At 40.3% G+C, this 27483-nt stretch overlaps 1 protein-coding gene across 5 annotated transcripts in view; it reads right to left on the bottom strand.

Moving 5' to 3' along the window:
• Positions 1-27483, bottom strand: part of LOC149141853 (Asparagine synthase family protein) — a 414294-nt gene that overhangs the window by 73660 nt on the left and 313151 nt on the right. For all 5 annotated transcript variants that reach the window (XM_089450144.1, XM_089450142.1, XM_089450145.1 and 2 more), the window contains 3 exons: positions 14384-14625; positions 9423-9522; positions 9211-9327 (listed from right to left, as the gene is read on the bottom strand). In XM_089450144.1, coding sequence (XP_089306270.1) covers positions 9211-9327; positions 9423-9522; positions 14384-14625 — 459 coding nt within the window. The remainder of the gene's footprint in view (positions 1-9210; positions 9328-9422; positions 9523-14383; positions 14626-27483) is intronic.

The following is a 27483-nucleotide window of genomic DNA, read 5'->3' as shown; positions in this document are numbered from 1 at the left end:
ATAACAACGAGATCTCCATACACATGAATGAGAGTTGCACCTAGATACACCGAGATCATGATTGTCTCACCATAGCTACACTATTATAGTTTTATTTGATTTCCAAATCCATAAAATTAACTATAATTACGAAATTAGTGCATGCATGTAAAACTAAATCAAGCGAAAAAGTAGAGAATCACAAGATATGCTCTTTGATGAACCCTTTCGGGAGAAAATCCAGCTAGAAGGTGAGGCCGCTTCGCTCTCTTTCTTTGTTTGGAAATATGGCTGCCCATACAAAGAAGTAAAGTTTGTGGCCCGTGGGCTGCTACAGTGCACAAATCCTCTCTGTATGCTCTACAATCTATCTCTCTTGGCTATATTTTCTCAGCTATGGAACAAAATGATCTCGAAAGAATGGAATGCCTCTACCTCCTAGTGGCCTAGTTATAACACAGCGCGATAGCCTACCAGTGGTTAATTTTGACTACATCAACTCTTAATTAGAGTTACAAAATAGATTCTTCTAGAGTCTTTTACATCACAAACACATGGTTATCCCCTTTTCCATGAATAATGGGGCTGACACGGCATCCTCCCGAACTATAGGTGTGAAAACAGGAAGGTCAACTTCTAAGTGGCATAACTTTTGCATACGGACTCCGATTGACGCGATTCTTGCGCCGTTGAAAAGCTCTCTATTTGTAGAATCGCATGAAAAGGTGATGTGCTTTAACAACAAAGTTTTACCCCCAAAAAACTTCATTTGATGCCTCAAAACGCTCCCGAAAGGTTTCAGACATTGTTTTGCCAAACTGGGTCTTGCCAGTAAAAACGGTCTCATGAGCTGATTCCTCCACTTTTTCCACTCCAAATGCATCGAAATGGATGACAAACAATATAATGAGCCAATTCGGATCGCTACACCACCGAGATCTTCATTAGGATCATGACCTTGAAACTATATCTTCATTATGACTGAGATCGCTATCACGACATCATGACTGTGTTTATCAGACAGAGTGAATTTCTGTGGGATCAGTGGAATCCTTCTCATCATAATTATGCCGAGACTGTGACTGTATCTAGAGAGTAGGCCGAGACAAAGAGTGTCACTTCTATGTCAAGACTATAATGTTGCTTAAGTGATGATTGTGATCACCGAGACTAGGAAGAGGCCGAAAATATAGTAGACAGACTTTCGAAATCCATCCTGTAACTGCCCTCTGAAACATCAAAAGTATCCGAGTTCTCTAGACTGTACTCACTATAATTTTCCCTGAGATTTCAGAGGCATCTGAGATCCTCAACCTCATCTGAAGTTGCAGAGATGTCTGAATTGTATGCTCCTGTAATGTGGATCTTACATGCCTATTTATAGTGGTTAGTCATGCATATAAGCCGACATGAGAATATGAATTGTTGTGTGTTGGAATTTCTAAGTTTAACCCGTTAGAAATTCTTCCTGTACTATCTGGTTTATTTCTTCCTACTTGTTTAATTACTTAACAAGTTATTTACCATGTAAATACTGAAAATAAACACAAGTACAGTATCAACCTCTACAGATCATCAACTGAAAGAAAAACAAGCACCCAAGTGACACCGATATTTTTGGACCAATGAACCCAGAAAAACCCAATGCGAGAAAACTGGTGCAGCTATTCAGAGGGTTATATTATTATGCAGTTTATCTGAGCACAACTAGGTGCTTAAACCGGCTCACTCGACAGAGAAAAATATATGGCAGCAATACCTCTATATACGGAAACAAGTATTCAGAAAACCTGTTCAACAAAACCCTCTCTGGCACAATAGAAGCTCAACACTGGCCCTTCTGGCCACTATGTCAGCCTCCTGCTGACCTGCGTCAGCCCCAGGACCCTCTACATCAGCCCTCTGAGGCACTGTGCAGCCTCTGGGAGCCTCTACGTCACTCCCTCTACCCTCTGCCTGGATGACACAATCTCTCTAGGCTCTGCACTACCTCTGCTGGACTCTGCGTAGCCTGGACTAAATGTTGCTCTGGCCCTCTTCGCTTTTGTGTTGGTCTCCCAGTATTGTCCCTGCCTCTCTGCCTCGTACTCACTGCCCCTCGCTGCTAATCATTGATTCAATTTTGCTTAGCAACCCCGCTCTAGCAAAATGAATGACAAATCACTCTAGTGTGTTCTCCAACTGACCCTCAAGCCTCCTCTTACACTTTTCTCGTTGGTCCTTCAACGGCCGAGATTAAATCTCTAATCAATGGCTAAGATTAGATTTGGCTTGATCCATGACTTTTGGAACTTTCTAACCCAGTTTTATATTAATATCCATTAATATTTTATTTTTCCTAAGTTTAGACTTAGGAACTCCATTAAAAATATTAATTATTTTAATATCTCCCAAACCGGGTACAATCAGTCCAAACCATTTCTGGGTCTTGGAGATCTCATGTGCTTTAGCCTCTCCACCAATTTTCATGGCTAAAGCACATCCCATATTACCCCAAATCAACACTCCCTCTTAGCGAGGAATGTGCTCTAGTAATACTCCCCACTGAGCATCACTCTAATCATCCAGCACCGGTACCTATGTTGATGCTAAGGCCTCCCCGCCCAACATCCTCTACACTGCTGCATCCTATACTGCTACCCATGGCTCTGCCACTACCACTACTGCATCCGTACGGCATCTCCCTCTGCATCTGTGCTGCTGCTGGTCCTTTCTCCCAACACTGCAGCTGCACTGCATCCCCTCTCATCATGCTACATCGTGCTACTGCCAACTGCTACTGCACTGCAACTCAATTACTGAGAAGTAAGTAACTGATCCACCCAACTTCTGACATCCTTGTCAGGCTAGAAACACTCTCGATGTTGAAGCTCCCTCTGTCGCTCACAAGTGCTCCCTCTACTGACCTCTACGTTGCTGCAACAACTCCCTACATCTCACACCGTTGCACACCTCTCTGTGCCATCCTGCACTGGTACAACACTCTTGTGCCTCTCGCACTGTTGCAGTCTGCTAGCCTCACGCTGCCCTGGGACTCCCGCACTGTAGCTCCCTCTGTCGCTCCATCCGCATCCATCTCTACTAACATCACCAGTACTGCTACTCCTCTTCGGGGCTCCCGTAGCAAGGTCTAATCCAAGAGGTTGGGTACCTCAAGGATCCTGCCCCTCATCGCTTGTAGTCCTCCTGACTACAGCTCGATGTCTCCCCACTTCTTCTCAAGTGGCACATGAGCACTCATGGCACAATTGTCCTGTCTCAGTCGACCCAACTGATAATGAGGAAAGTATGTACTATGAGGATGCAATGGCAAAGGCAAAGTGCATAATCCTTAAAAAGGTCAATGATCATGTCGTGCCACATATTGCCGAGAAGAACACGACAAAGGAGATGTGGGATACTTTGACGACATTATATCAGGGCACTTTTGTGCAACGGAAAATGCTATTAGAGAATCAATTGCAGTCGTATCAGATGCAGAAGGGGGAGCAGATAGATCTATACCTCCTCAGATTGCAAGAGATTCAGGACCAACTTACTTCCATAGGGGCCACGTCGAATCAGGAGTTCATGGTGAGGACCGCCCTGAATGCAATCTCCAAGGATTGGGAGACATTTGTCCAAAGCATTTTGGGCAGAGCTAATCTTCCAGGATGGGAAGAGATGTGGGCAGCTCTTCGCCAAGAAGAGATCAAACGGTTGAGCAAGGAAAAAAGTAGCAGCAAAGGGGGTCGAATCATGAAAGAGGAGGAAGAGGATGCGGCTCTGGCATCTGCAGGACAGCAGGGGAAGAGGAAGAAGGACATCTCCAAAGTGAAGTGCTTCCATTGTGGGGAGTTGGGTCATTATGCAACCTAGTGTCCTAGGAAGAAGAATAAGGGAAAGGCTTCTAACTCCAAGGCAACTCCGACTAAGGCGGAGAAAGAAGTCGAGACTAATGACGACTGTGCTATGAATGCTCATGCACCTCTAGAGAAGAGGTGGGGGGACATCGAGCTGTAGTCAGGAGGACTACAGAACACGAGGGGCAGGATCCTTGAGGTACCCAAACTCTTGGATCATATCCAGCTATGGGAGCCCCAAATGACAATAGCAGGATGACGGATGTCGGTAGAAGCAAGATGTGGATGGAGCGACAAGGCAATGCTAGAGTGCAGAGGTCTGTAGCAACGCAGTGGGGGTTGCAGCAGTGCGAGAAGCACAGAGGTATTTGCAGCAGTGCGATAGGCACAGAGGTGGTTGCAGCAGTGCAGAGGTAGCAGAGGGAGCACAGGATAGCAGCAGAGGTAGCTTCAGCATCAAGAGGCTTCCGGACTGACAAGGATGTCAATATTTGGGTAGATCAGTTACTTACTTCTCGGTAACTGAGTTGCAGTGCAGCAGTTAGCAGTGGTAGTGCTATGGGCAGCATGATGCAGCATGTTGAGAGGGAGTTGCAGTACAGCAGTGGCAGTGGCAGTGGCAGAGCCATGGGCAGCAGTACAGGAAGCAACAGTGTAGTGGACGTTGGGCAATAGGCCAAGCATCAACACAGGTACCAGTGTTGGATGATCGGTGTGATGTTCAGTGGTGGAGCATTACTAGAGCACATTCCTCGCTAAGAGGGAGTGTCGATTTTTGGTAGCATCGGATGTGCTCTAGCCATGAAAATTGGTGGAGAGGCTAAAGCACATGAGATCTCCAAGACCCAGAAATGGTTTGGGGAAATTCCACTCGATTAGAGAGATATTAAAATAATTAATATTTTTAATGGGGTTCCTCAATCTAAACTTAGGAAAATGAGAGTATTAATGGGTATTAATATAACACTAGGTGAGAATGTTCTACATGACATGAATCAAGCCAAATCTAATCTTAGCCGTTGATTAGAGACTTAATCTCAGCCGTTGAAGACTCAACAGGAAAAGTATAAGAGGCTTGAGAGTCAGTTGGAGACACACCAAGATTGATCAATCAGTTCGATTTTCTGGAGCAAGTTTTGCTGAGAGAATTCGAACAAGTGATCTGAGTTGCGGCAAGGGGTAGTGAGTACATAGCAAAGAGGCAGAGATAGTACCTGAGGGTTAGTGCAGTGACTGAATAGGCTGACATAGAGGCAGCAGGAGCCATGGAGAGGCAGCTAGAGACTGCACAGAGGCTGAGGGGCCTACGTGGGTGATGCAGAAGGCTAGAGAGCTAACGCAGAGAAGCAAAAAGCTAACGCAGAGACTTCTAGAGCTACGCTGAGGCTAGCAGGGCTAACGTAGGGACTTGGAGAAGTGCCGGAAGGATTTTCGTGGGGCTGACTTGTTGAATATTTGTCTCCGAGAAGAGGTATTACTGCCATGTAAAAATCTCTGTTGGGTGAGCCAGTTTGGCACCCTAGTTGTCCTCAAGAAATCTGCATAATAATAAAAACCCTCAGAACTATTGCATCGGTTTTCCCGCATTGGGCTTTTCAATTGTGTTTGTCTATTATTTCAGTTGATGATTTGTATATGAGTTGAGGTTGCATTTGTGTTTATTTTCAGTATTTATATGAATAAATAACTTGTTAAGGAATAAACAAGTAGGTGAAATAAACCTGATAATCTAGTAGGAATTTATGACGTGTCAGACTTAGAAATTTCAACAGTTTCAGAAGTCAGGAGCCGCGGTGTGAGACCGGGAGGCTAAGAGCAGTGACTCTGGGCAGCAAATCGATCCGCTGGTTGGTTGACGCAATGCCTAGAGGGGCTAACGCAAGGACTGAATGAGAACTGCGCAGAGGTAGCATAGGGCCTGCCAGAGGCATCTCATCCAGTGACTGAATCAACCGAGATTTTTTTCAGTGATTGTGTGAGGTAATCTCACAAATCTTTCTGCCAGTATTTCTCTCACTGTAATTGAATAACCCTTGAGGTATTCAAATTTCAGATATGTATTCAGAATTTGCTATTTCTTAATAATAATAAACCCTCAGATCTGCTGCACCGGTTTTCCTGCATTGGGTTTTTCCGAGGACATTTGCTCGAAAATAACGGTGTTATTGTGTTGTATTTTCTTTCTTGCTCAGTCTCTTGTTTCCATATATAAATTAATTAAGTGAAGGCTGCAGTGTATGTATTTCAATATTTGTCATAGGAAACTGTAAATAACTTGTTCATGTAAATCTAACAAGTATGATAAATATCATCAGTTGTTGCAGTAGGGTTTTCGATTTAGGAATTTTCACAATATATATATATATAGTATCAAATTTCAACCGTAGGTCTTGTGTAGTTTCTTTTCAAATGGATTTTTCGTGGAGAGTCTTAATAGCTCCTCCCAAAGCTTGCCCTTTCACTGAACCTTTCCATCGAATGAACTACCTTACCTCACTCCAAACCAATCTTACACACATTTATCACGAGTGAGTTTTACTGGGACTCCTCCCATCAGTGAAAATCTGAGGAGCAGAGGACTTAGGTTGTGGTGACAGTGGGCCTCTGTCCCAGGTGTTGTTGTTCCCTCTAGCTTTTGCCTCTTTACAAGCCTTGCTTTGTGCAGCAACAAGCCTAGGGAAAATTACAGGATTGGACAGATCTTCTCCTAAGAAGCCAGATGGACTTGGTTGCCAAAAGGACTTGGCTAGGCCATAAAGGACTTTGACCAAAGGAGAGAGATGTGATTCACCTAAAAAGACATAAAGAACTTTCGCTAGGTGAATGGTCCAAGGGAAGATTCTCTCCGACGAAGCTAGAAGGACTTGGCTAGGTCATAAAGGACTTTGACCATAGGAAATTAATACATTTGTCTAAGGAGCCAGAAAGGACTTTGACCAAAAGCCCTAGATAATTACATTGCCCACTCCAAGATGGAGTTATTTATAGACATACATCAACATGGCATGCTCATGTCACATGAACTTTTCTTATTAAGGAGAAATTTCAGCTAAAGAGAAATTTGTTGCAGTCAAGGAAAATACCTCCCTCGCTAAGAGTGAGTGTTGATTTTTTTTTTAGCATCAGGGGTGTTCCCATATGCCAAGAGGCCTCCTAAGTTGGCCCCACCATGGAAGGGTGTGACTCTTGGTCAAATTCACCCCATTTGACTAGTGTGTGTGTGTGTATAAAATGAGAGTTCCTTATTTTGACCCCTCACAACAACACACAACATATTTTCTCAAGCAGCCGCAGAAAGAAGATGAAAGGACAAATTGACAATGTTTGACCGAATCTGAGTTTGACCTTTGACCATATCAGACTGCAATATGGATTTCACCCAGACCGAACTTGACCACAGGTCTGAACTTGACTGCGGGCCGAATTTTGACTGTTGACCAGCGCTGACTGGCTGGAATTTGACCAGGATTGATTAGGATTGACGGGCTGGAATTTTGACAAAGATTGATTGGGATTGACTGGCTGGAATTTTGACCAGGATTGACTGCTATTTGGACTTGGATTTTGGCACAAATTTCTAGACAATTTATTGTAATTGTGAACCTTGCTAAAGAACAATTTCTCCTAGAAGAAAAGTTGCTAGGTTTTCTCTCAAGTTTGGTTTTCCTAGGGTAAATGTGTTGTCTTTATTGTGCATGGTTGTCTTACTGCTGAGATTTTTCTTTATATAATTCCGTAATGATATCAGTGCGATGAAATAAATTAATTGAAGATCATTAGGTAGTAATTATCAGATCAGAAGATTGGTTCCTACTGTGCATCTTTGTAGAAAATTCAACAACAAACTAGTCCAGTAAACTTTCTCATGGAAAATAAAGTTTCCAAATATATTTCATGGCAGTTTTGGACAAAGACTTGAACTACACTTTCAAGAATGGTTACATGCATAAATTAACCATCGACTTAAATTTATTACTTCTGCATTATTGGCAAGAAAATCCACTTACAAAAGGGAGGTCAAACCTAAGTCACATGGTTTGGGTTCATCAATGATTTGGTTTGGTTCAGGTTTTGATTTTATTAGGTCTCTCTCTCTCTCTCTCTCTCTCTCTCTCTCTTTATATATATATATATATATATATATATATATATATATATATATATATACACTTTAAAATAAATATAGCATAAAATAATAAGAAATCAACATCAATAAACATAAAAAATGCTATCATGGACTTGGAAACTACAAGGATAAATTACAAGCTTGAGTTATGACATGAGGTCATGAATTTGAGCTATGGACTTGGTCAATGGCCACAACATTCAAAGAGGTTCACTGAACCTCAAAATGTTTTTTAGGTTCGCCAAATTTCAAGCCTCAAGGTTGATGTTCAGCAAACCTTGTGACATAGGGTCAAACTAAGCTGTTTAGGATATAAAATATGCTTGCTAAACTTTGACTTCATATAAATAATATATTTGCCAGCTAAGAATAGTGAATCGAATGAGCTTTTGGTTGTCGCCACAAGTAGCAAGGATGACATCTAAGTCAAGGAATTCAATCTAGGGTACCACCTTAGAAATTTCATCCAAATGTAGCTTGATTCATAACCTTGGTATGTTTCATATTATTGGGTATTTTGAGTCTTGAACACATTTCGATTAATAAGGTATCTCTTACGTGTAATACCTGCACAGTTCAGGAGAGACTCTTTTAATCCCAAAATCCTCTAGCCCTCTTTTCTCACTGTATTGTCATTTTCCATTTCTTTTTGGTAGCCTACATTGTGAACAGTGAAACCAATTATGTGATAGATACCTGTAGGAACATGGAATAATTATGCTATGAGCTATTTTAGTGATGTTTGGAGCTAGGGTGAAGCAGGGAATGGAGAGCAGGAGCACAGGAGCATCAACTCCCAAAAACTCCAGGAGCAGAGCAATCACAGAGTATTTTTATATAATATAATTTTTTATATATTTTAATGCATGCATTCAAAAGAAATACACAACCAAATGAGTTGCAGAAAATATGAAAACATAATTTTCATGCTACTTTTAGAGGAATTTTCTTAAGAAGTTAGAAATGTAATACTTTGTAGATTAATCACTAGAGTATCCACCATTTAGGACACAGATAAAATGAAGAATCTAGCAATTATAAATTAGAAGATCAACCATATCATCAAATTTCAACACGTAAGTCATCATCAACATCATTCTTCTAAGATCTGGTGTGCAAAAGTGTGTTTGTGCCACTTCCTGTATACTCACTATTAGAATATTCACTATCATCAATATATTGCCTAGACAACATTGATAGAGAAATAGTACAATTTCTTTTCTTCCAGCATCCACAATGGTGGAATTATAAACGGAAACATACCTGTCTAAGAATCTTCTTATCACCCTGGCCCGCAGGTTTATCAAGGTCTGCAATTTCCCAGAGAGGAATATCCAGAAGAGTGCTCATAACATCCTCATCTAAGAATGGGAACCTGGCCTGTGAGACATGAATATTCCTTGAGACAATTAATTCAATTAGCAGTTCTAAATCTCAAAGAATCTAATTGACAAATAAGTATTTTCAAATCCCACCTCCTTGCCGTGGTCAGCTATACATCTATCATCTCTTCCAAGGTTTCTTTTCCAAATCCTTTGAATATCAATCTTCATCTCTTCTTGCAATGCAACCCACCTTCAAAATAAATGCTCATATATCATATCAATGATCTCCAAATCTCTTAACTGAAATTCATCAACACATAATATCTAAAATTGCTAACATCTAATGTCTAGACTGAGATTTGAGATAGGCTTGTATTAATAAATCTACAGAGTTAGCTTTTGTACCCCTGATAGTTTGGCAACCTCACAAATTAAAAATTTAAATAATATCCTTTTCAGCCACATGGAAACTTAAATGGTCTCCAAGACGCATGAAACTCATAACAAAATGCATTACTCCTCACGCTCTACCTCCTCATCCTGTCTGACGGGCATCTTGTTGATAATTATCTCTCTTTCTTCTCTCTTCTTTGATGTAATATTTAGTTCAGTATTTTATGTTCTCTCTTGTTTAATTTTGATTTATGCTTTCAGGGTAGCCTAGGATATCCCTACAGATTGGTATTACTGAAGTACTTCTTAGTCCCATTGACATATTTTTTGGTCATTTGTCTCAAAAACAAGTCTTCACCTTCAAGAGCCCAGTAAACTTGCAAAGGATCTAACAAAAGATAAAATGAATGTGGAAAAAGAAAACGGTCCTTGGAAGCAATAAATAAACATTACAACAAAAAAGTTAGAATGAAAGATGGAAAGAAATATCACTCTCTGAGGTCAATGTGGCAAACACTCCCATTATTGTCTTCAGGTCCCAAATCACCTAAAAAAGTTGAAATAGCCCCCCGGTAAAAAGGCTGCATGGTTGTTGCAACTATGGATGGAACAGCTTATTTGGGACTATGTCATTCTCTTTCAACATATGATATAGATAAGGGAATACTATAACACAGTGAAGATAATATCGGCGATATATTGCCGAATATTGGAAATATCGCGATATTTTCGGTGAGCCGAAATATCACCAAAAAAATATCGCGATATTTTTGGCTCCCGAAAATATCGCGATATTTCCGAGATATCGGCGATATCTCGGCAAAATATCACAAGACGATATAAAATATCGTCGGGCGTGTTTTGCCGCGGCTAGAGAAAGGAAAAATAGTTTTTTTTTCTTCATTTTTGTTTCTCAGTGTTGGAGAAGGAAGGAGAAGAGTTTTGTGGTGGTTGTCAAGGAGGGATTGAGGATCAAATAACGATTATCACCACCAACTAGGATTTTTTTGTGGATCAAAGACTGAAGAATAGTGAGACAAACTTCATTTCTTCCATTAACAGGTATGTTCTTAAAAACCCCTATGTTAATGTTTTTTCATAGATTTAGGGTTATGCTTGCTTGCCTCTTTGCCTACCAACATTTTGTTTCTTTGTTTTTTTCCATTTGCTATGATTTTCATGCCCATGAGCCAATGCAAGGGTTTTCTCCATATTTGGACAGCAAGCTTCATTTTTTTTCAACTTTCTTATGCACCCTCTTATTGCCATTTTTCATTCACATTGCAAAATGCAAATAATGTAGTTATTTTTTTTAAATGAGGTGGTTATTACTTATTATTTTTTGTGTTGGGGGGTTTAATGCCAATTTTTTGTTTTTTTTGTGCCCTAGGTTTGAATTAGTTCACTACAAATGTCAAATATGCCAAAAGCCTTGGACCCATTTTGGGAGTATGGGGAGGTTGTTGGTGGGGCAAATCAGGCATATATATCATGCAAATTGTGTGGGACCAAGATGTCAGGAGGGGTTACACGATGTAAATACCATCTGGCTAGACTCTCTGCACATGATGCAGATGTAATGCCTTGTATGGTTTCTAGTGCAGAGGTTATACAAAAAGCTCTTGAAGCAATTGCTGAACAAGACAGAAAGAAAGCTACTAAGGAGAGGCCAATGGTCTCAGATAGATAGCTGCTAGTTTTATTTGTTTTGCAACTATTGCTACATATAAGTTTATAACTCATGATGATAAAATACTTGTAAAGTTTTATGTATGTGATGTTATTTTGTTTGAGTCCTTGATTGGACAATTATCAGGGATCAACAGGATTTGGTATCGCCTTTGAAGTTTGATGTATCATTTCTATTTGACACCATATATATCAGTGCCTTCTTCATATTTATGTGCCAATGTGTTTAGATCATGTTGTTATTGCTTTAAATGTTTAGAAATCTGGAAAAAAAAAATGAATATATTATGCATTTTTTATGCCTGCCGATATTTGTCGATATTTTGCCGATATTTTCGCTAATATTGATGATAAGATATTTTTTGGACCCTCACCGATATTTTGCCAATACCGATATTTTCAACACTGCTATAACATGACTCTTCCAAAATCTTGTACTTCAATTCATTTCATAAAAATGTTGTTTGAGATCAGTGATGATACGGATTGTTAGAAATGGTGATTTTCAAAATTTCTGTGATCCATTATCTTGCATGACAGGACCTTCGTCAATTGAACACAATGATGCAGTTTGCATATTATAATGAGTGTAAAAGTAATATGGTGTTCCTTTTGTGTCCTTAAGGCTTGGATTAGAAAAGCAAGTTTAGTCAATCAAAAATGATTTATAGCAAGAATCAGAAAGTTTTCCCCCAAATCCTCCCACATAGCAATTGCAAACAACTCTCAATTCAGTCCAGTACATCCCAAACTTACATGCATTTCTTGTTGGAAGGAACTAGCTATTGGCAAGCTCTTATTTGTCACTCTTGATGGTCCATGTCAATGTTTGCTTCCCTTTCCAATCTACCTTACGCTTAACAAGGTGGTTGACAACTCACTGTGCATTGTATTCCCGTCAAGATGTGACCAATAATAATTCATGTTTCCCACATACCCACAAGGAAAATATCCAAAGGGAATATTATTGTTATAAGTGAGCCTTATCTTAGTAATTGCATACCAGTGAGAACTTTGTCTCTAAGCTTCAATATGAAACAGAAACATAGAAAATTTTCATTTTTGTTTATTTTATGCTGTGAAACACAGAAATGTTGAAACCATACAATTAGGGGACACATAAACCATGGAGCAGTATAAATTGTCCTTCCTTCTAAGTTGTGAAACGAGTACGAGTTTCCAAAACGGGAATGGGTACGAAACGTGACCCCCCCCCCCCGTTTCCAAAATTTGGGGGGTCCACGTTTCGTACCCATTCCCGTTTTGGAAACTCGTACTCATTTCCCCATATCGTGCAACTTAGAAGGACAAAATATATATATATATATATTGCATTTCCCCATTTCCAAAATTTGGGGGGACATTTAAGAAATATGTGCAATCATAAAGCATACATGATGCATTCTAATTTATTACATTATGATTAAATTGTCAATTGTCAATGCATAAACTATAAGTCTCTAAATTTACATCACATTTACTCATGAAAGATCACATAATGAAAATAGCAATATCCAAAATCAGCCACGAGAAATTTCTAATTTCTTGTCTCGTGCTTGATTGGGAGCCTCCGCCTACATAGTCGAACGACCTTAGTGCTCTTGATTAAATACAAGTTCCATACCCTAGTACCCTAGGTGCTCTTGATTATTGGGAGTCTCCCTTGCATAGAAGGCTTGGTTCTCTTGATTTAATACAAGTTCCATACCCTAGTACATGACAAAATCCAATGGAAACATTGCAATCCCCCCAATCCTGAAACCCTGAAAAACAGATAAGTTTGTTGGATTTCAAGTGAGATCTAAAATTCTACTTTCTCCATATGAAATCCAATGAGGGCGCAACCACTCTCAAACATCTTGAGTCATTTCATGGTAATGTTAAAAATTTTAGTAAAAGGATGAAAATGAAAGATAAAGGACAATGTCAGTAGGGCCATAGGCTTGAACATTAGACTGCCCCACTCAAAAAAATCATCTTTTTTATTACTTGAGAGAGGCATCTCGAAGCATCCAGAAGATAATTTTGTCGCCCAACAAAAAATTAGAGGTGAAAAAATTAAAAATAAAATAAAATAAAACGTCAAGTGTTAACTGGAAACTCCGCCGTACGGCCTGGAAACTCATTTCCGGCCGTACTGGCCACGTTTCCCCAATGTGAAACAAGCCAGTACGGCCGGAAACGAGTTTCCAAGCCGTACAGTACGAGTTTCCTCGTTTCCGGCTTGAAACAGACCCCTGGGCAACGTTTCCTGCAACTTAGCCTTCCTTCTTTTTTCTTTTCTCTTTTGGTAGGATACAGATCCTTATGCTCGCTATTCCTAGATACAGAGTCATATCCTGCTGGACATGGGCCATTCTCATTCTAGATAGGATCCACAATGCAAATTGTATATCTTGTTGCCTGCAATGGAAAATCAGGTAACTTTAAAATCTACCAGTAGCTGCATGTTGCCAAGAATCACATAAATCTTCTTTCAAATGTCTCAATGCTGGTCAAATTGCTTATAGCTATTGCAGTTCCATGCACCCTATCAGCTTCCTGGTCAAATTTGCCTTAGAAATAACACCAATAATGGGATACTGAACACATTTCACAGGCAGATATAAGTATCCTAACTTCATTAAATAATTCCTCCTCGGCATCATTTCTCAAAAACTATTAAGCATAGGAGACACAGCACCATCCAAATCTGGATGTATACCAAACCTGTCCAGAGTCACACCCTATTGACTATCCATTCTTGGAATTATCTGTCCTCAACAATTATATTTTATTTTTATATAGGAGATTTCAATAAGAAAGAATTCATTGAAACCCATTTGACTGAATACAAAAATACTAACTTCTTGTGAAGAAAAAAAAACAAAAAATATAAAAACTATAAATTATTTCAAAGGAGAGGTATATAAAACAAGCAGAAAATTGGGAACTGGCTAACACACATCTATTAACCTCAGTTACAGAACCCACAGAGTTCCAACTCTCAAATGGAGCTGAGCAAGCTTGATATTTTGAAGAGAACATACCCTCCTAGTCTAAATTTTGTCCGGTGCCTTCCATATCCAGCACATTGCTCATCTGCTCCAGAACCAATCAACAAGATTTTAGCCTCTGACCTATACTTTTTGCGCTTGAATCTGTTATTTCTAGTAGAGAGTGAATGAGACTCATAAAGGCAACAGTCATCTTCTCCCTGAAGGAGTTCAACTTCCTCCACCCATCCTTCACCACAAGCTGCTAGCCATAATGCAGTTCCAATATTCAGATCCTGCAGCATAAACATAAAAAGTCATAATAATTACAGGAAACCTGTATTATTAACATATGCATAAGAGTCAAGACTATAAACTTCTTTGGAAAAACAAACATATCACATAAGTTCTTAGGAAATAAATATTCAAATGTCTGAATCATTTCCATAATACTAACTCATACACACAAGATTAACAGACAGGAAAGAAAAGTTCCCTGTAAATCAATCAGATTACTTGCAATTCTCATATTAAATATTAAAACTCCATCAAAGCTTCAATATCAACAGCATCCCATCTAATGTCCTGTCATAAATATCCAGATTCAAAGAAGCTATAAAATGGCTATTAATCATGTGAAATAACAGCCGACATATCATAATGGACAAAATAAAGAAGTTTAACTCTTTCCAAACTTCTGTTCTTTGACGAAATATATTCAAAGGTGATTTTGTTCTTGTGGATCCTAGGGTCAGAACTAACATCTTTGGTAACGGGATTTTCAAAATGAAGACTTATCAGTTCATTTATGATATTCTGAATATATTTTCATGCTAAAATTGGATTTTCTTTCATAAAAAATTCCTCTAGGAGGAAGCCCAGAGTCCTTAATGTGACTAGAATTAAAACTGAACAACCTTAAACTAAATTCCATAAATGACCAGAAAGCAGTCAACGGGATTGTCAAATACATCATATACAAGAAAGGAAGAGTTTACACTCATGTCCACTGCAATGTCCCTTTTTCCTAATGTCAATTACGAAGACTGACTCAGTAGCCTATTTGATTCCCGTAGGCTATAGGGGAAAGAAGGGATTCCATTAATCTATTGTCGAATGTCACTGGGGTGAAAAGAGAAACATGAAGAAGTGACAATGAGTAATTAAACTAAACGGTGACCATGGAAAAATATATGAAAATTTTATAAAGTCTTTTTATATTATTATCAATATGGAAAAGGGTAAAAGAAAAGGGAGACCCATGGTCTTCAAATAACCCATGGGATTCTCATGACCCATGTCAATAAAAGAAAGATTGGAAACACTCTTGGCATGTAAATGGATATTTGTGAATTTGATTTGGGGGGCTCTCAGAGCTTTGTGTAAGAGTGTGAAACCCTCATGGAGATTAATTTCAGTGGTGAAACCATCCACCCTAGCTGATCAAGATTGGCTCACTGGTGAAACTATCCACCCTAACCCATCAACAACGAAGGATAATGCAGATTCCTCACAGGTGATCAACCGAAGAAGTACATTCGTAGGAGTTCGTGGGAGATGGAAGGATCAACAATTTATTTAGTGCAATAGCTCTTAATTTTGAGACAAAGTTTTTTTTATGGAGATGGACTTCCTATTTGTCAGAGACCAAATTAATTATGGGGAAGTTTTCTTCACGTTGAGAAAATCTAAATTAAACTAGTTGCTAGGTCGAATCTAAGTGGCAAGCGAAAATTTGAAGTATGGAGGCTTGTTCCACTGAAATTGTCAAAGTTCCAAGGAACCAGAAGTGCCAATTTTTTCCAACAAGATCGAATCACCTATCAGCAGTCCATGTGTCATCATCATCCCATTCTGCAAGTCATATATTGTAAATGATCTTAGTAAAACCTTGAGCCTATGTAACAACCTAGGTAAGACTATAATTTTATGACGAATTCCATCCTAGCAAGTTTTTTAACCTCGCTGATTCCCTGTGTTTTTAGACATGGCTAACCAGAAGAGTTTTTTCCCTCTAGCTTAAACCCCAAAGCTAGGGTGAAATTTATTGTCAAATTATTAGGTGAGTCCTAGTGTTTTTAGTCGAGTCTAATGTAAAAGTAGTTTGGTGTTGATTTGGGGTAGCATCAGATGTGCTTTAGCCACGAAATTTGGTGGAGAGGTTGGGGCACATGAAATCTCCAATACCCAAAAAGAGTTTGGGCAGATTCTAAACAATTTAGGAGATATTAAAAAAATTAATATTTTTAATGGAGTCCCTAAGTCTAAACTTAGGGAAAATAAAATATTAATGTGTATTAATATGAAACTGTGTTAGGATGGTCCAAAATACATGGATCAAGCAAGATCTAATCTTAGCCGTTGATTAGGGACTTAATCTCCGCCGTTGATATGTCAACGGGAAAAGTATAAGAGGAGGCTTGAGGGTCACTTGGAGAATATACCAGAGTGATCAATCATTCTATTCTCTAGAGTGGGGTTTGCTAAGAGAGCTAGAATCAGTGATCGGAGTTGCGGTTGAGGGGCATTGCATATAGAGAGATAGAGAGGCAGAGATAGTGTCAGAAGAGCAGCAAGTAGCCAGAGAGAGTGATGTAGTAGCCGCCAGGGCTCACGCAGGGCCACACAAAGACAGCCGGGAGCTGCGCAGATCCTCAAAGAGGCCAGCGTTGCTGATGCAGAGGGCCAGAAGACTGACGCAAAGCCTCCTAAGGCTGACGCAAACCCATTCAGGGTGATGCAGGGCCAGCGGTGGGCAGAGAGGGGCTGACGCAGTCCAGAAAGGGCAGAGGCTGGGGTTTCCGGGGCAGATTGTAGCTGAGGAGCTGTCAGAAGGATTATCCGGGGTTTCATTCGGGAAATTTATCTCAAACTATGAGGTATTACTGCCAAGGAAATTCTCTGTTGGGTAGGCCAGTTTCGACACCCAGATTGTACTCTGATATTGCTTAATAAGAAAACCCTCAGATAGTTGCACCGGTTTTCCCGCATTAGGTTTTTCCGGGGACATTGGTCCAAAAATAACATTGTCATTTGGTGTGATTGTTTTTGTTTCCTTCAGTTGTTGATCTTTAATATGTTGAGCATGCACTAGTGTTTATTTTCAGTATTTACATTTTAAATAACTTGTTAAGTAACGGAACAAGTAGGTTGGAATAAATAAGATAAAGTGCATGGAGGGTTTCTAACTAAGTAGACTTAGAAACTTCAACATGGTATCAGAGCATGATTACAGATCACAGGAGGACTGAGGACATCACTTGAGCGGAGCAATAGCAGCAGAAAACAGTTGCCTCGAGGTGACAGAAGTTGTTTCTAGCAGAGCAGCAACAAGGGAAGGGTGATGCAGTGCCTGCATCATCAAGGGTGAGCCGGGAATTAGTGTTTTTAAAATCAGGAGATCGGAATGGTCCACCTAATGAACCAGTTTACCGACCGGAACTAGTCTAACCGAGATTGGTTTGGTCTAAACGAACCGATTTTCGAAAAATACATTAAATAATTAATTTTTAATGAAAAATCTACTTTTAAGATTTAAAACCATGATTCCAAGCCAGTAAAGACAAAATATGGAAAGATTGCTCATTTATATAACATGTAAAGGTGAATATATCAAAATGGCACCGAGTGCAATACATATCATCGACAAAATACATAAGCAATGAGGCTCTAAATGGCCTCTAGAGTGCAAAAACAAAGCCTACAAACTATGGGGCCAGTGGCCTACTACAAGACTCAAGTCTACATATATGATAATACTATAATAGTGATAAACATTATCACTTGAAACTTCTCATGAGTCATCATGATCAAACTCAGTTGGTTGAATCTCGACTCTCAAACATTGTAGTCACAAACTTCTCTATTGGTTTAGTAACTTGAGTCTCAAACTTCTGAAGGTATTCTGCACTAATATGCCCTATTATTTCATTTGGTGCTCCACATGGCTTTACATGGCCTCCTATCCCAACGAAGTGTTGCTTGAACCTATTAATACCCCCTCCTTGAATGGATTTTTGGCAATATTTGCGGATCATTTTGCCATCAATCATATCACAATGAGCCCATGCAGTATCTCTGGCTTTTGGAGGCATGATGACTACTACTTAGCTTAAACTCTGTTGTTCCACTACTCCAGGTAAACTCAACACTCTCCAAGCTCCCAAGCGCACTCACAAACTCTCCAAATGAGATGTGTGAGACAAATGAGAGGGAGAGGGGCCTCTTAAAGGCTTGGAGAGGGTGTTTTTGGAGGGAAAGCACCCTTAGTTTCCCTCCAAAACCCTAAAACACAGTCAAAAAGTCGTTTTTTGGGCTCACAGTGGGCGTGCCTCTTAACCGGCCGGTTTAGGATGGAACTAGCCGGTTTGATAGAAACCGGCCAGTTCCGTCCTAAACCGGCCAGTTAGGACCGGTTTTTTGCAAAAAATGGAGAAATGGCCCCTCTGACCGGGTTTTTTGGCCAATTTCGACTGGTGGGCCTACTAACCGGCGGTTAGATTGGTAACCGGTTAGCAAATATTATGCTGGGAAGAGGCAGCGCAAAGGCTAAGGAAGGCAAAGGGAGCCTCATGTAGAGCCACGCAGATGTTGGGAGGGCTGTCGCAATTGGCTGAGGAGGTCGGGTTGCTGGTGCCGGGATTGCGCAGAGCCTAGGAGCTCTCACCTTCAGGTTGTTGGGGTTTAGAAGGATGTGGGAATATTGCAGAGTGGAGCTAGTGAGGTACTGTAGTCAGAAAAGTACCTGATAGAGCAAGGCCAAGAAGAGGGAGTTGCTACTGAGGCTTTCTAGCTGAAGAACCCGGATCAGTGGTGCAGTTGCACAAGACGATTAGAGTAGGCAGCATCTCGACAGCGGCACAAGGATTTCCAGAAGGGAAATCAGGACTCAGAGGGAGTCCAGAAGAGAACTTCCAGACGGGAAGTAGAGACTCGGAGGAGTCGAACTGAGAACTTCCAGGAGGGAAGTAGAAGAGCACCATGGCACTACACAGAGTAAGAGACCAGGATAGACTGGACAGAGCATCGAACTTCGCAGTCTGGAAGGCCAAAATCTTATCCGTACTTAACAGAAATCGTGTCAAGAACTTCGCCTTGAAGGTTATAGCTATCCCAGTCAACCCCAATGATAATGACAAGTACGAGGAGGCAATGGTGAGGACCAAGAGCATCATCCTTGACGAGGTCAAAGACTATGTAGTACCACAGATTTCCAAGAAGGAAACGACATATGAGATGTGGGAGGCCCTCAAGAAATTGTACCAGCATACTTCTATGCAGAGAACAATGTTACGAGAGAATCAGTTGAGGTCGTATCAGATGAAGAAGGGAGAACCGATTGACACCTTCCTCGGAGGACTGAATGAGATCCGAGATCAGTTGACTGCTATAAAAGCCACGTCGGATCAGGAGTTGATGGTGAGGACAACCTTGAATGCTTTCTCAGAAGACTGGGAGGTATTTTTCCAGAGTATACTGGGCAGAGGGACACTCCCACCTTGGGATGAGATGTGGGCGACTCTTCGCCAGGAAGAGATCAGACGACAATCAAAGACGGGTAGCAACAGCAAGGGATCAAAGTCAAGCAGAAGGAGGAAGATGTTGCCCTAGCATCTGAGGGAAAGCAGGAAAAGCGGAAGAAGAAGGATCTCTCCAAGATCAAGTGCTTCCACTGTGAGGAGCTAGGTCATTATGTGACCCAGTGTCCAAGGAAGAAGAGTAAGGGAGAGTCTTTTGAGACTAAGGCAGCGCCAACAAGGGCAGAGAAGGAAGTGTTGACAGACGATGATTGTGCCATGAGTGCACATGCACCACCTGAACGGAAGTGGGGAGACATCGAGCTGTAGTCAGGTGAACTACAGGCGATGAGGGGCAGGATACTCGAGGTACCCAACCTCTTGGATTAGACCTTGCTACAGGAGCCCCGAAGAGGAGTAGCAGCACTGGCTAAGTCAGGTAGAGACGGATGCGGATGGAGCGGCAAAGAGAGCTACAGTGCAGGAGTCCCGAGACAGTGCGAGGCTAGCAGGTTGCAGCAGTGCGAGAGGCATGGGAATGTTGCACCAGTGCAGGATGGCACAGAGAGGTGTGCAATGGTGCGAGATGCAGGGAGTTGTTGCAGTAGCGTAGAGGTCAGAGAGGGAGCACTTGTCAACGGCAGAGGGAGCTTCAGCATCAGGAGGGTCTCTAGCCCAATAGAGAGGTCAGAGTTGGGAGATCAGTTACTTACTTCTCAGTAACTGAGAAGCAGTGTAGCAGTGGACAGCACGATGAAACATGATGAGAGGAGGTGCAATGCGGATGCAGTGCTGGGAGAAAGGACCCGGAGCAGCACGGATGCAAAGGGAGCTGTCGTACAGATGCAGCAGTGGCAGTGGTAGAACCATGGGCAGCAGTATAGGATACAACAGTGCAGAGGATGGTGGGCAACAGGCCTAGCATTAGCACAGGGACCAATGTCGGATGATCAGAGTAATACTCAGTGAGGAGTATTGCTAGAGCACAGTCCTCGCTAAGAGGGAGTGTTGATTTGGGGTAGCATCGGATGTGCTCTAGCCACGAAATTTGGTGGAGAGGTTGGTGCACATGAGATCTCCAATACCCAGAAAGGGTTTGGGCAGATTCTAAACAGTTCAAGAGATATTAAAATAATTAATATTTTTAATGAAGTCCCTAAGTCTAAACTTAGGGAAAATAAAATATTAATGTGTATTAATATGAAATTGTGTTAGAATGGTCCAAAATACATGGATCAAGCCAGATCTAATCTTAGCCGTTGATTAGGGACTTAATCTCGGCCGTTGATATGTCAACGGGAAAAGTATAAGAGGAGGCTTGAGGGTCACTTAGAGAATACACCAGAGTGATCAGTCATTCTATTCTCTAGAGCGAGGTTTGCTAAGAGAGATAGAATCAATGATCGGAGTTGCAGTTGAGGGGCATTGAGTATAGAGAGACAGAGATAGTGCCAAAAGTGCAACAAGTAGCCAGAGAGAGTCACACAGTAGCCACCAGGGCTCACGCAAGGCCACGCAAAGGCATCCGGGAGCTGCGCAGAGCCTCAGAGAGGCCAACGTTGCTGGCGCAGAGGGCCAGAAGGCTGATGCAAACCCATTCAGGGTGATGCAGGGCCAGCGCTGGGTAGAGAGGGGCTAACGCAGTCCAGAAAGGGTAGACGTTGGGGCTTCTGGGGCAGATTGTAGCTAAGGAGCTGCCGGAAGGATTATCAGGGGTTTCAACCAGGAAATTTCTCTCAAACTTAGAGGTATTACTGCCAAGAAAATTCTCTGTTGGGTAGGCCAGTTTCGGCACACAGATTGTACTCTAATATTGCTTAATAAGAAAACCTTCAAATAGCTGCATCGGTTTTCCCACATTGGGTTTTTCCGGGGACATTGGTCCAAAAATAACGATGTCATTTGGTGTGATTGTTTCTGTTTCCTTTAGTTGTTGATTTGTAATATGTTGAGCATGCACTAGTGTTTATTTTCAGTATTTACATTGTAAAAAACTTGTTAAGTAACAGAACATGTAGGTAGGAATAAATGAGATAATGTGCATGGAGGGTTTCTAACTAAGTAGACTTAGAAACTTCAACATTTGGGAATAATCTCAACTAATTGGCTTAATTATTTTATTACAAATCACTTGGTTTACTAGATCATATTGGGTCACAGATGGGTTATGTGTCTTGAGGGTCTAAACCAAATGTGTATTCCCTCTTTGAGTCTTGTAAATGAAAAATCTTATGTATTAGAGGGTTGGAAAATAATTAAATCCCCTCAAATGTAAATTAATTAATTTTTCTGGCAAAATAAAATTAAATCTTAAGCCAGAAAATTAATTAATTAGGGTCAAATTTAAATTGTCTTAGAAAAATAAATTTTCCAAATGGAAAAATTTGTGGGTCTTAAAAGAGTCAATTTTTAAAGGTCCTCCAGCTCGAGCGTTATTTGGTAGAATTGTTATTCCCCTACACAGGCAAAATACTAGAGGTAGAGCAAACCCTTGAAAAAAGTTGAATCTTACTTGTGGAAGGCAAAACTAATATAATTCAGAAGTTCTTTGAAGACTACATTGATTTTAAAGGGCCGAATCAATTCTTGCGATGCTGAGTCCATTGCGTTAGCACAGTTTCCTGTAGCAGCTAAATTGATGGCCAAATCTATCCTATGTTAGTTGAAATAGCGGCCAAGTCTAATGTATAATCTAGGCCTTGTGGTAACCAAGTCTAATGCATAATCTAATGAATGTCAACAACTTCTCATATCATTGTCATGCTTATGATCTGCAATTACTATGACAGTTTTCCAAAATGCCAAGAGATGCCAAGCAAATGCAAACACAACCACAAAAATGATTTACCACTGATATGATATGAATATTTTCTAGCCTTTATGCCACTGTTAGGTGTTTATGTCACTGTTGTAGCTGACTTATGGTGGCTGTAGGTGATATATCAGACTGATATTCAACCACAGTCCTCAAAATTTCACTCTTATGCAATCAATACAACCACAAGATAAATATGTATTGCCTTAGAAGTTAGGAGAATGATTAGTGAGTTTAGACTTGATTTATGTGTGGCTAGGCCTTGAACATACCACTGTCACAATATGCTTCAGAATTATATATGAAACGATGATGAGAAAAGAGGGATGGGAGGTCAAACCCAATGTTGCAAAAATCGTGATTTTTTTGCGTTGCCGATAAAATCGTCGCTTTTTTCGGCTTGAAAAAATCACGATCCAATAGGAAAAAAAATCGACAGGTCACATGACAGAGCAATTTTAAAAATCAAATTTGGTTTTTTTGTTCTCTCATTTTGCAGACAGAGGGCGGAGGTGAGAGTTAAGGAGGAGAAGAACTCATCTACAAGGGCAAGAGAGGAGAAAAGTGAAGGAATTTAGCATCCCAGGACCCAAGCAAAAACAATTCAAGTTTGGACCAAGTTTCTTCAGCAGGGCGTGATTTTCAAGTATAGGCATCAAATTTGACCCTATTTTTTTTTGTTTTTTTCTTGTTTTTCCTTGGGTTTCTATTACCAATATATTTTCCATGAGTTTTACTTGGATTTGAGTGTGTATTTTTTTGTCATTTTTGCTGCAATTAGTGGAGAATTTTTTTTGTCAAAAATGCAAAATCTTGATTGTTAGTTTTGTTTGTTTAATTTCTTCTTGTGGCTTAACTTTTTTCCATGATTTTTGCTTGGGTTTGAATGTGTTTTTTTTACATTATTGTTGCATTGAGTTAAGGGTTTTCTTTTTGGTCAAAAATTTAAAATGTTGTATGTAAATTTCACTTTCATTTGTTTAACTTGCAATTCTTCTTGTGCCCTAAGTTCAAACTTCAATCTTACATTAAAACTCAGGATTCAACAAAAAGTTACGAATATGTCAAAGAAATTGGGCCCTTTGTGAGAATTTGGTGAACCTGATGGAGGGTTTGACAGATCAAATTTGACTTGCAAGTTATGCGAACGTTATATGACAGGGGGGGTATACAGATTAAAGTTTCACCTTGCACAAATTCTTGGACATAAGGTAGGGCCTTGCACAAACACAAATCTAGAAATCATTCACAGAGCCATCAAATCATTGGAAGAAATAGAGACAACCAAAGTAAGCAAGGCAACTTTGAAGAGTCGAATGGCAGGGTTTGGGGTGGCAAGATTAAGAGGTGATCATGACAACGGTACTGGTTCTTCTTCAACATCAACATCTACACTCAACCCCATAGTTGCCTCATCATTTTTTGTTCCTAGAACCACACCTGGAGCACAACCATCTATCACATCAGCGCTTCAGGAAAGGGAGAAGGAAGAAGTTGACAAGTTGTTGGATAGGTGTCTTCTTTGGAGTGATATTCCTTTCAACATTGCTAAGAACAATCCATCTTTTCAGCCTGTGATTGATGCTATTGCTATTGTTGGCCCGGAGTACAAAGCCCCTTCATACGATGACTTTAGAAGGCGCATTCTCCAGAATGAAAAGGCTAAATGCACTAAGAGATTGGAGGATTTTAGGGGCTCAAGGGCACACACAGGATGCACTGTGATGTCAGATGGTTAGACCAATTAAAAGGGTAGAACCCTTATTAACTTCTTGGTTAATTGTCCCAAGGGACAATGTTTATGAAATTTGTTGATGCATCTGCACAAATCAAAGATGCACGGTTATTATGTGATTTGTTGGATGTGTTCATTCAAGAGGTGGGTCCAAAACATGTTGTCCAAGTCATAACGGACAATGCTGCAAATTATGTTGTTGCTAGCAAGATGCTTATGGAGAGGTATCCTAACTTATTTTGAACACCTTGTGCTACACACTGCATTGATTTGATGTTGGAGGACATAGGAAAAATTCATTTTGTCAAGGATATTGTTGAATCATCAAAAAGCATTACAAAATTTATATATAATCATGCATATGTGCTTAATTTGATGAGAACATTCACCAACAACAAGGAGTTGGTGCGCCCTGCCATTACATGGTTTGCCTCTTGGTTAATTTTCCCAAAGGGACAATGTTTATGAAATTTGTTGATGCATTTGCACAAATCAAAGATGCACGGTTATTATGTGATTTGTTGGATGTGTTCATTCAAGAGGTGGGTCCAAAACATGTTGTCCAAGTCATAAGGACAATGCTGCAAATTATGTTGTTGCTAGCAGGATGCTTATGGAGAGGTATCCCAACTTATTTTGAACACCTTGTGCTACACACTGCATTTATTTGAAGTTGGAGGACATAGGAAAAATTCCTTTTGTCAAGGATATTGTTGAATCATTAAAAAGCATTACAAAATTTATATATAATCATGCATATGTGCTTAATTTGATGAGAACATTCACCAACAACAAGGAGTTGGTGTGCCCTGCCATTACATGGTTTGCCACTAGCTTCATATCTCTTCAATCCTTCCTGAATTATATGTGGGATGTGGAGAGAATGTTTCTTTCAGAGGAGTGGCGTGCTTTTCCATATAACCGCAAACCAGAGGATGAAGCCATATGCAGGCTAGTTTCATACCAGGAAAGCTTTTGGGCGGGAGTGCAGGAGGTGTGTAGCAATATTGAACCTTTGGTAAAGGTTCTTTGATTAATTGATGGAGGCAATCCCGCAGTGGGCTACTTGTATGAGGCCATGGATAGGGCCAAAGAATCCATTCGCAGCTAAAATGATGATAAGGGGGATAAGGGGTTTTAGAGACAACAACTCATATGGGAAGCGATTGATGAGCGATGAAGCAATACACTACATCATCCCATTCATGCTGCATGTATCTACCTGAACCCAGCATTTTCTTACTCCTGTGGCTTCTTATTTGATGTTGAGGTCATGGATGGATTCTTCACTTGTGTTCAGAAGATGTGCTATCTCCAGCAAAATGTGCAGAAATCTCCAAAGAAATGGAGGTATATAGGATGGCAGGTGGCACATTTAGCTTTGAGATGGTTATTTTGGATACGAAGACTAAAATGCCAGGTAGGTTTTAGTTTGTTAAATTGTTTCAAATTTCATTGTCTCTTCATACTTTGCTTCAAACTTCAAATTTCAATTTTTTCTTATGTTTATCTTATTTGTTGTAGATGCATGGTGGAGAAACTATGGTAGCAGAGAACCCAATCTCAAAAGGCTTTTCATTTGAGTGCTCAGCAAAACATGTAGCTCCTCTGGATGCGAGCGCAATTCGAGTGTAGTTGAAAAAAACACACCAAAAAGCACAACAAGTTAAAAATATTCCAAATAATTTTTTGAATTGATTAAATAATATTTTTTTATAGTTATTAATTTATTATATATAGTTTATTAATTTATGACCCTTGTACAGGTTGGAGACCTAGTGACTCAATGACATGGTCTACGTCTACTACAATCTTTGATTGTGGGTGAGGCAACTTGAGAAGACACCTAATGTGGAGGCCATCTCATTGGATGGGAATGACACCACTATTGCATGGAGGGTTGAGGCCGAGAGGCCTGTCATGGATTCAACCCCTAGTTGGTTAGAGGAGGAGCTAGTGGAGGGGGTAGCAGCTACAGAGGAGGAGGAGGAGGAGGTGACACCACCTGCCATGGTCACCAGTAGAGGGCGTGGTCTACCTCCTATAGCTCCAGTTCTTTAATTTCTAGAGCACAGCAGAGTCCACTGCTAGTGCCAGCCCCAGCGCCACCTTCATCTAGAGGGAAAGTTGTTACATTTTCTTGCAAGAGGGACAAAGGAAATCAGTAGTATTAGCTATTCGGTTCAAACTTCATTTCATTGTATATGACAGTATGACTCATGATTTGAGATACATTACTATATTTTTTGTTGAGATTTTGAGGCTAAGTTGGGACTCAAGACATAGTATTCAGGACATGATTCGTTGTTATGTGTAATGTAGCATTAGACATGATATTACACATCTCATATATTTGTTCTCTTTTCATATTTATGTGTCAATGCATTTATTTTATGTTGTGGATGCTTTAGATATTAAAAAATTGGAAAAAAATGATTTTTTTGTATATGTCAATTTTTTCCCGATTTTTACAATTTTTTCCAATTTCAGACACTTGCCGATTTAATCTTGATCATGATGTTGGCAACATTGTTCAAATCACTAGGCCTTATGGCCTTGTTAGGACAATGAGAACCTTTCAAAGAAATTGCCCACCTGCAACCACAACCATTAGCTCCAAAACCACTTGGGATGCCTGCAAAACAAGATGTTAGAGCCACAAAACCAATGCTAACTTAAGATATGACTAAATGAGGGCTAAGGAAGGGCTAAATAGGTCAACGATGAAGCTAGAAGGCTAGGCTAGGGACAATGAAGGGGGGAAGAAAGGCCTGTGGCTAGGGCATGAAAGGCCTAATAGGCCTGCAGCAAAGGGAAAAGGTCGAAAGTGGCCTGCGACAAAGGGAAGAAGCCCGAAAGTAGGGCCTAAAAGGCCTGTGGATTGAAGGAGAAACCTCCTTAGAGGCCTACGGCAAGGGCTAAGGAGGCCATGGCTAGGCCTTGGAGGCCTAAAAAAAATTGAAACCCATGAAAACACAAGGAAAATTAGCCAAAACTCAAAATTTTGCCACAAATACCTCAAAAAATCACCTTGTTGGGCCAGTGGTGTTGAGAAATCTAGGACATCATTAATTAGGTGATTTCTCTT

This window comes from Pinus tabuliformis, chromosome X, assembly GCF_031772625.1.
Source record: "Pinus tabuliformis cultivar Carrire ecotype Pingquan chromosome X, CPIR1, whole genome shotgun sequence".
Lineage (NCBI taxonomy): Eukaryota > Viridiplantae > Streptophyta > Pinopsida > Pinales > Pinaceae > Pinus > Pinus tabuliformis.
This window is presented reverse-complemented; position numbering and strand designations above follow the sequence as displayed.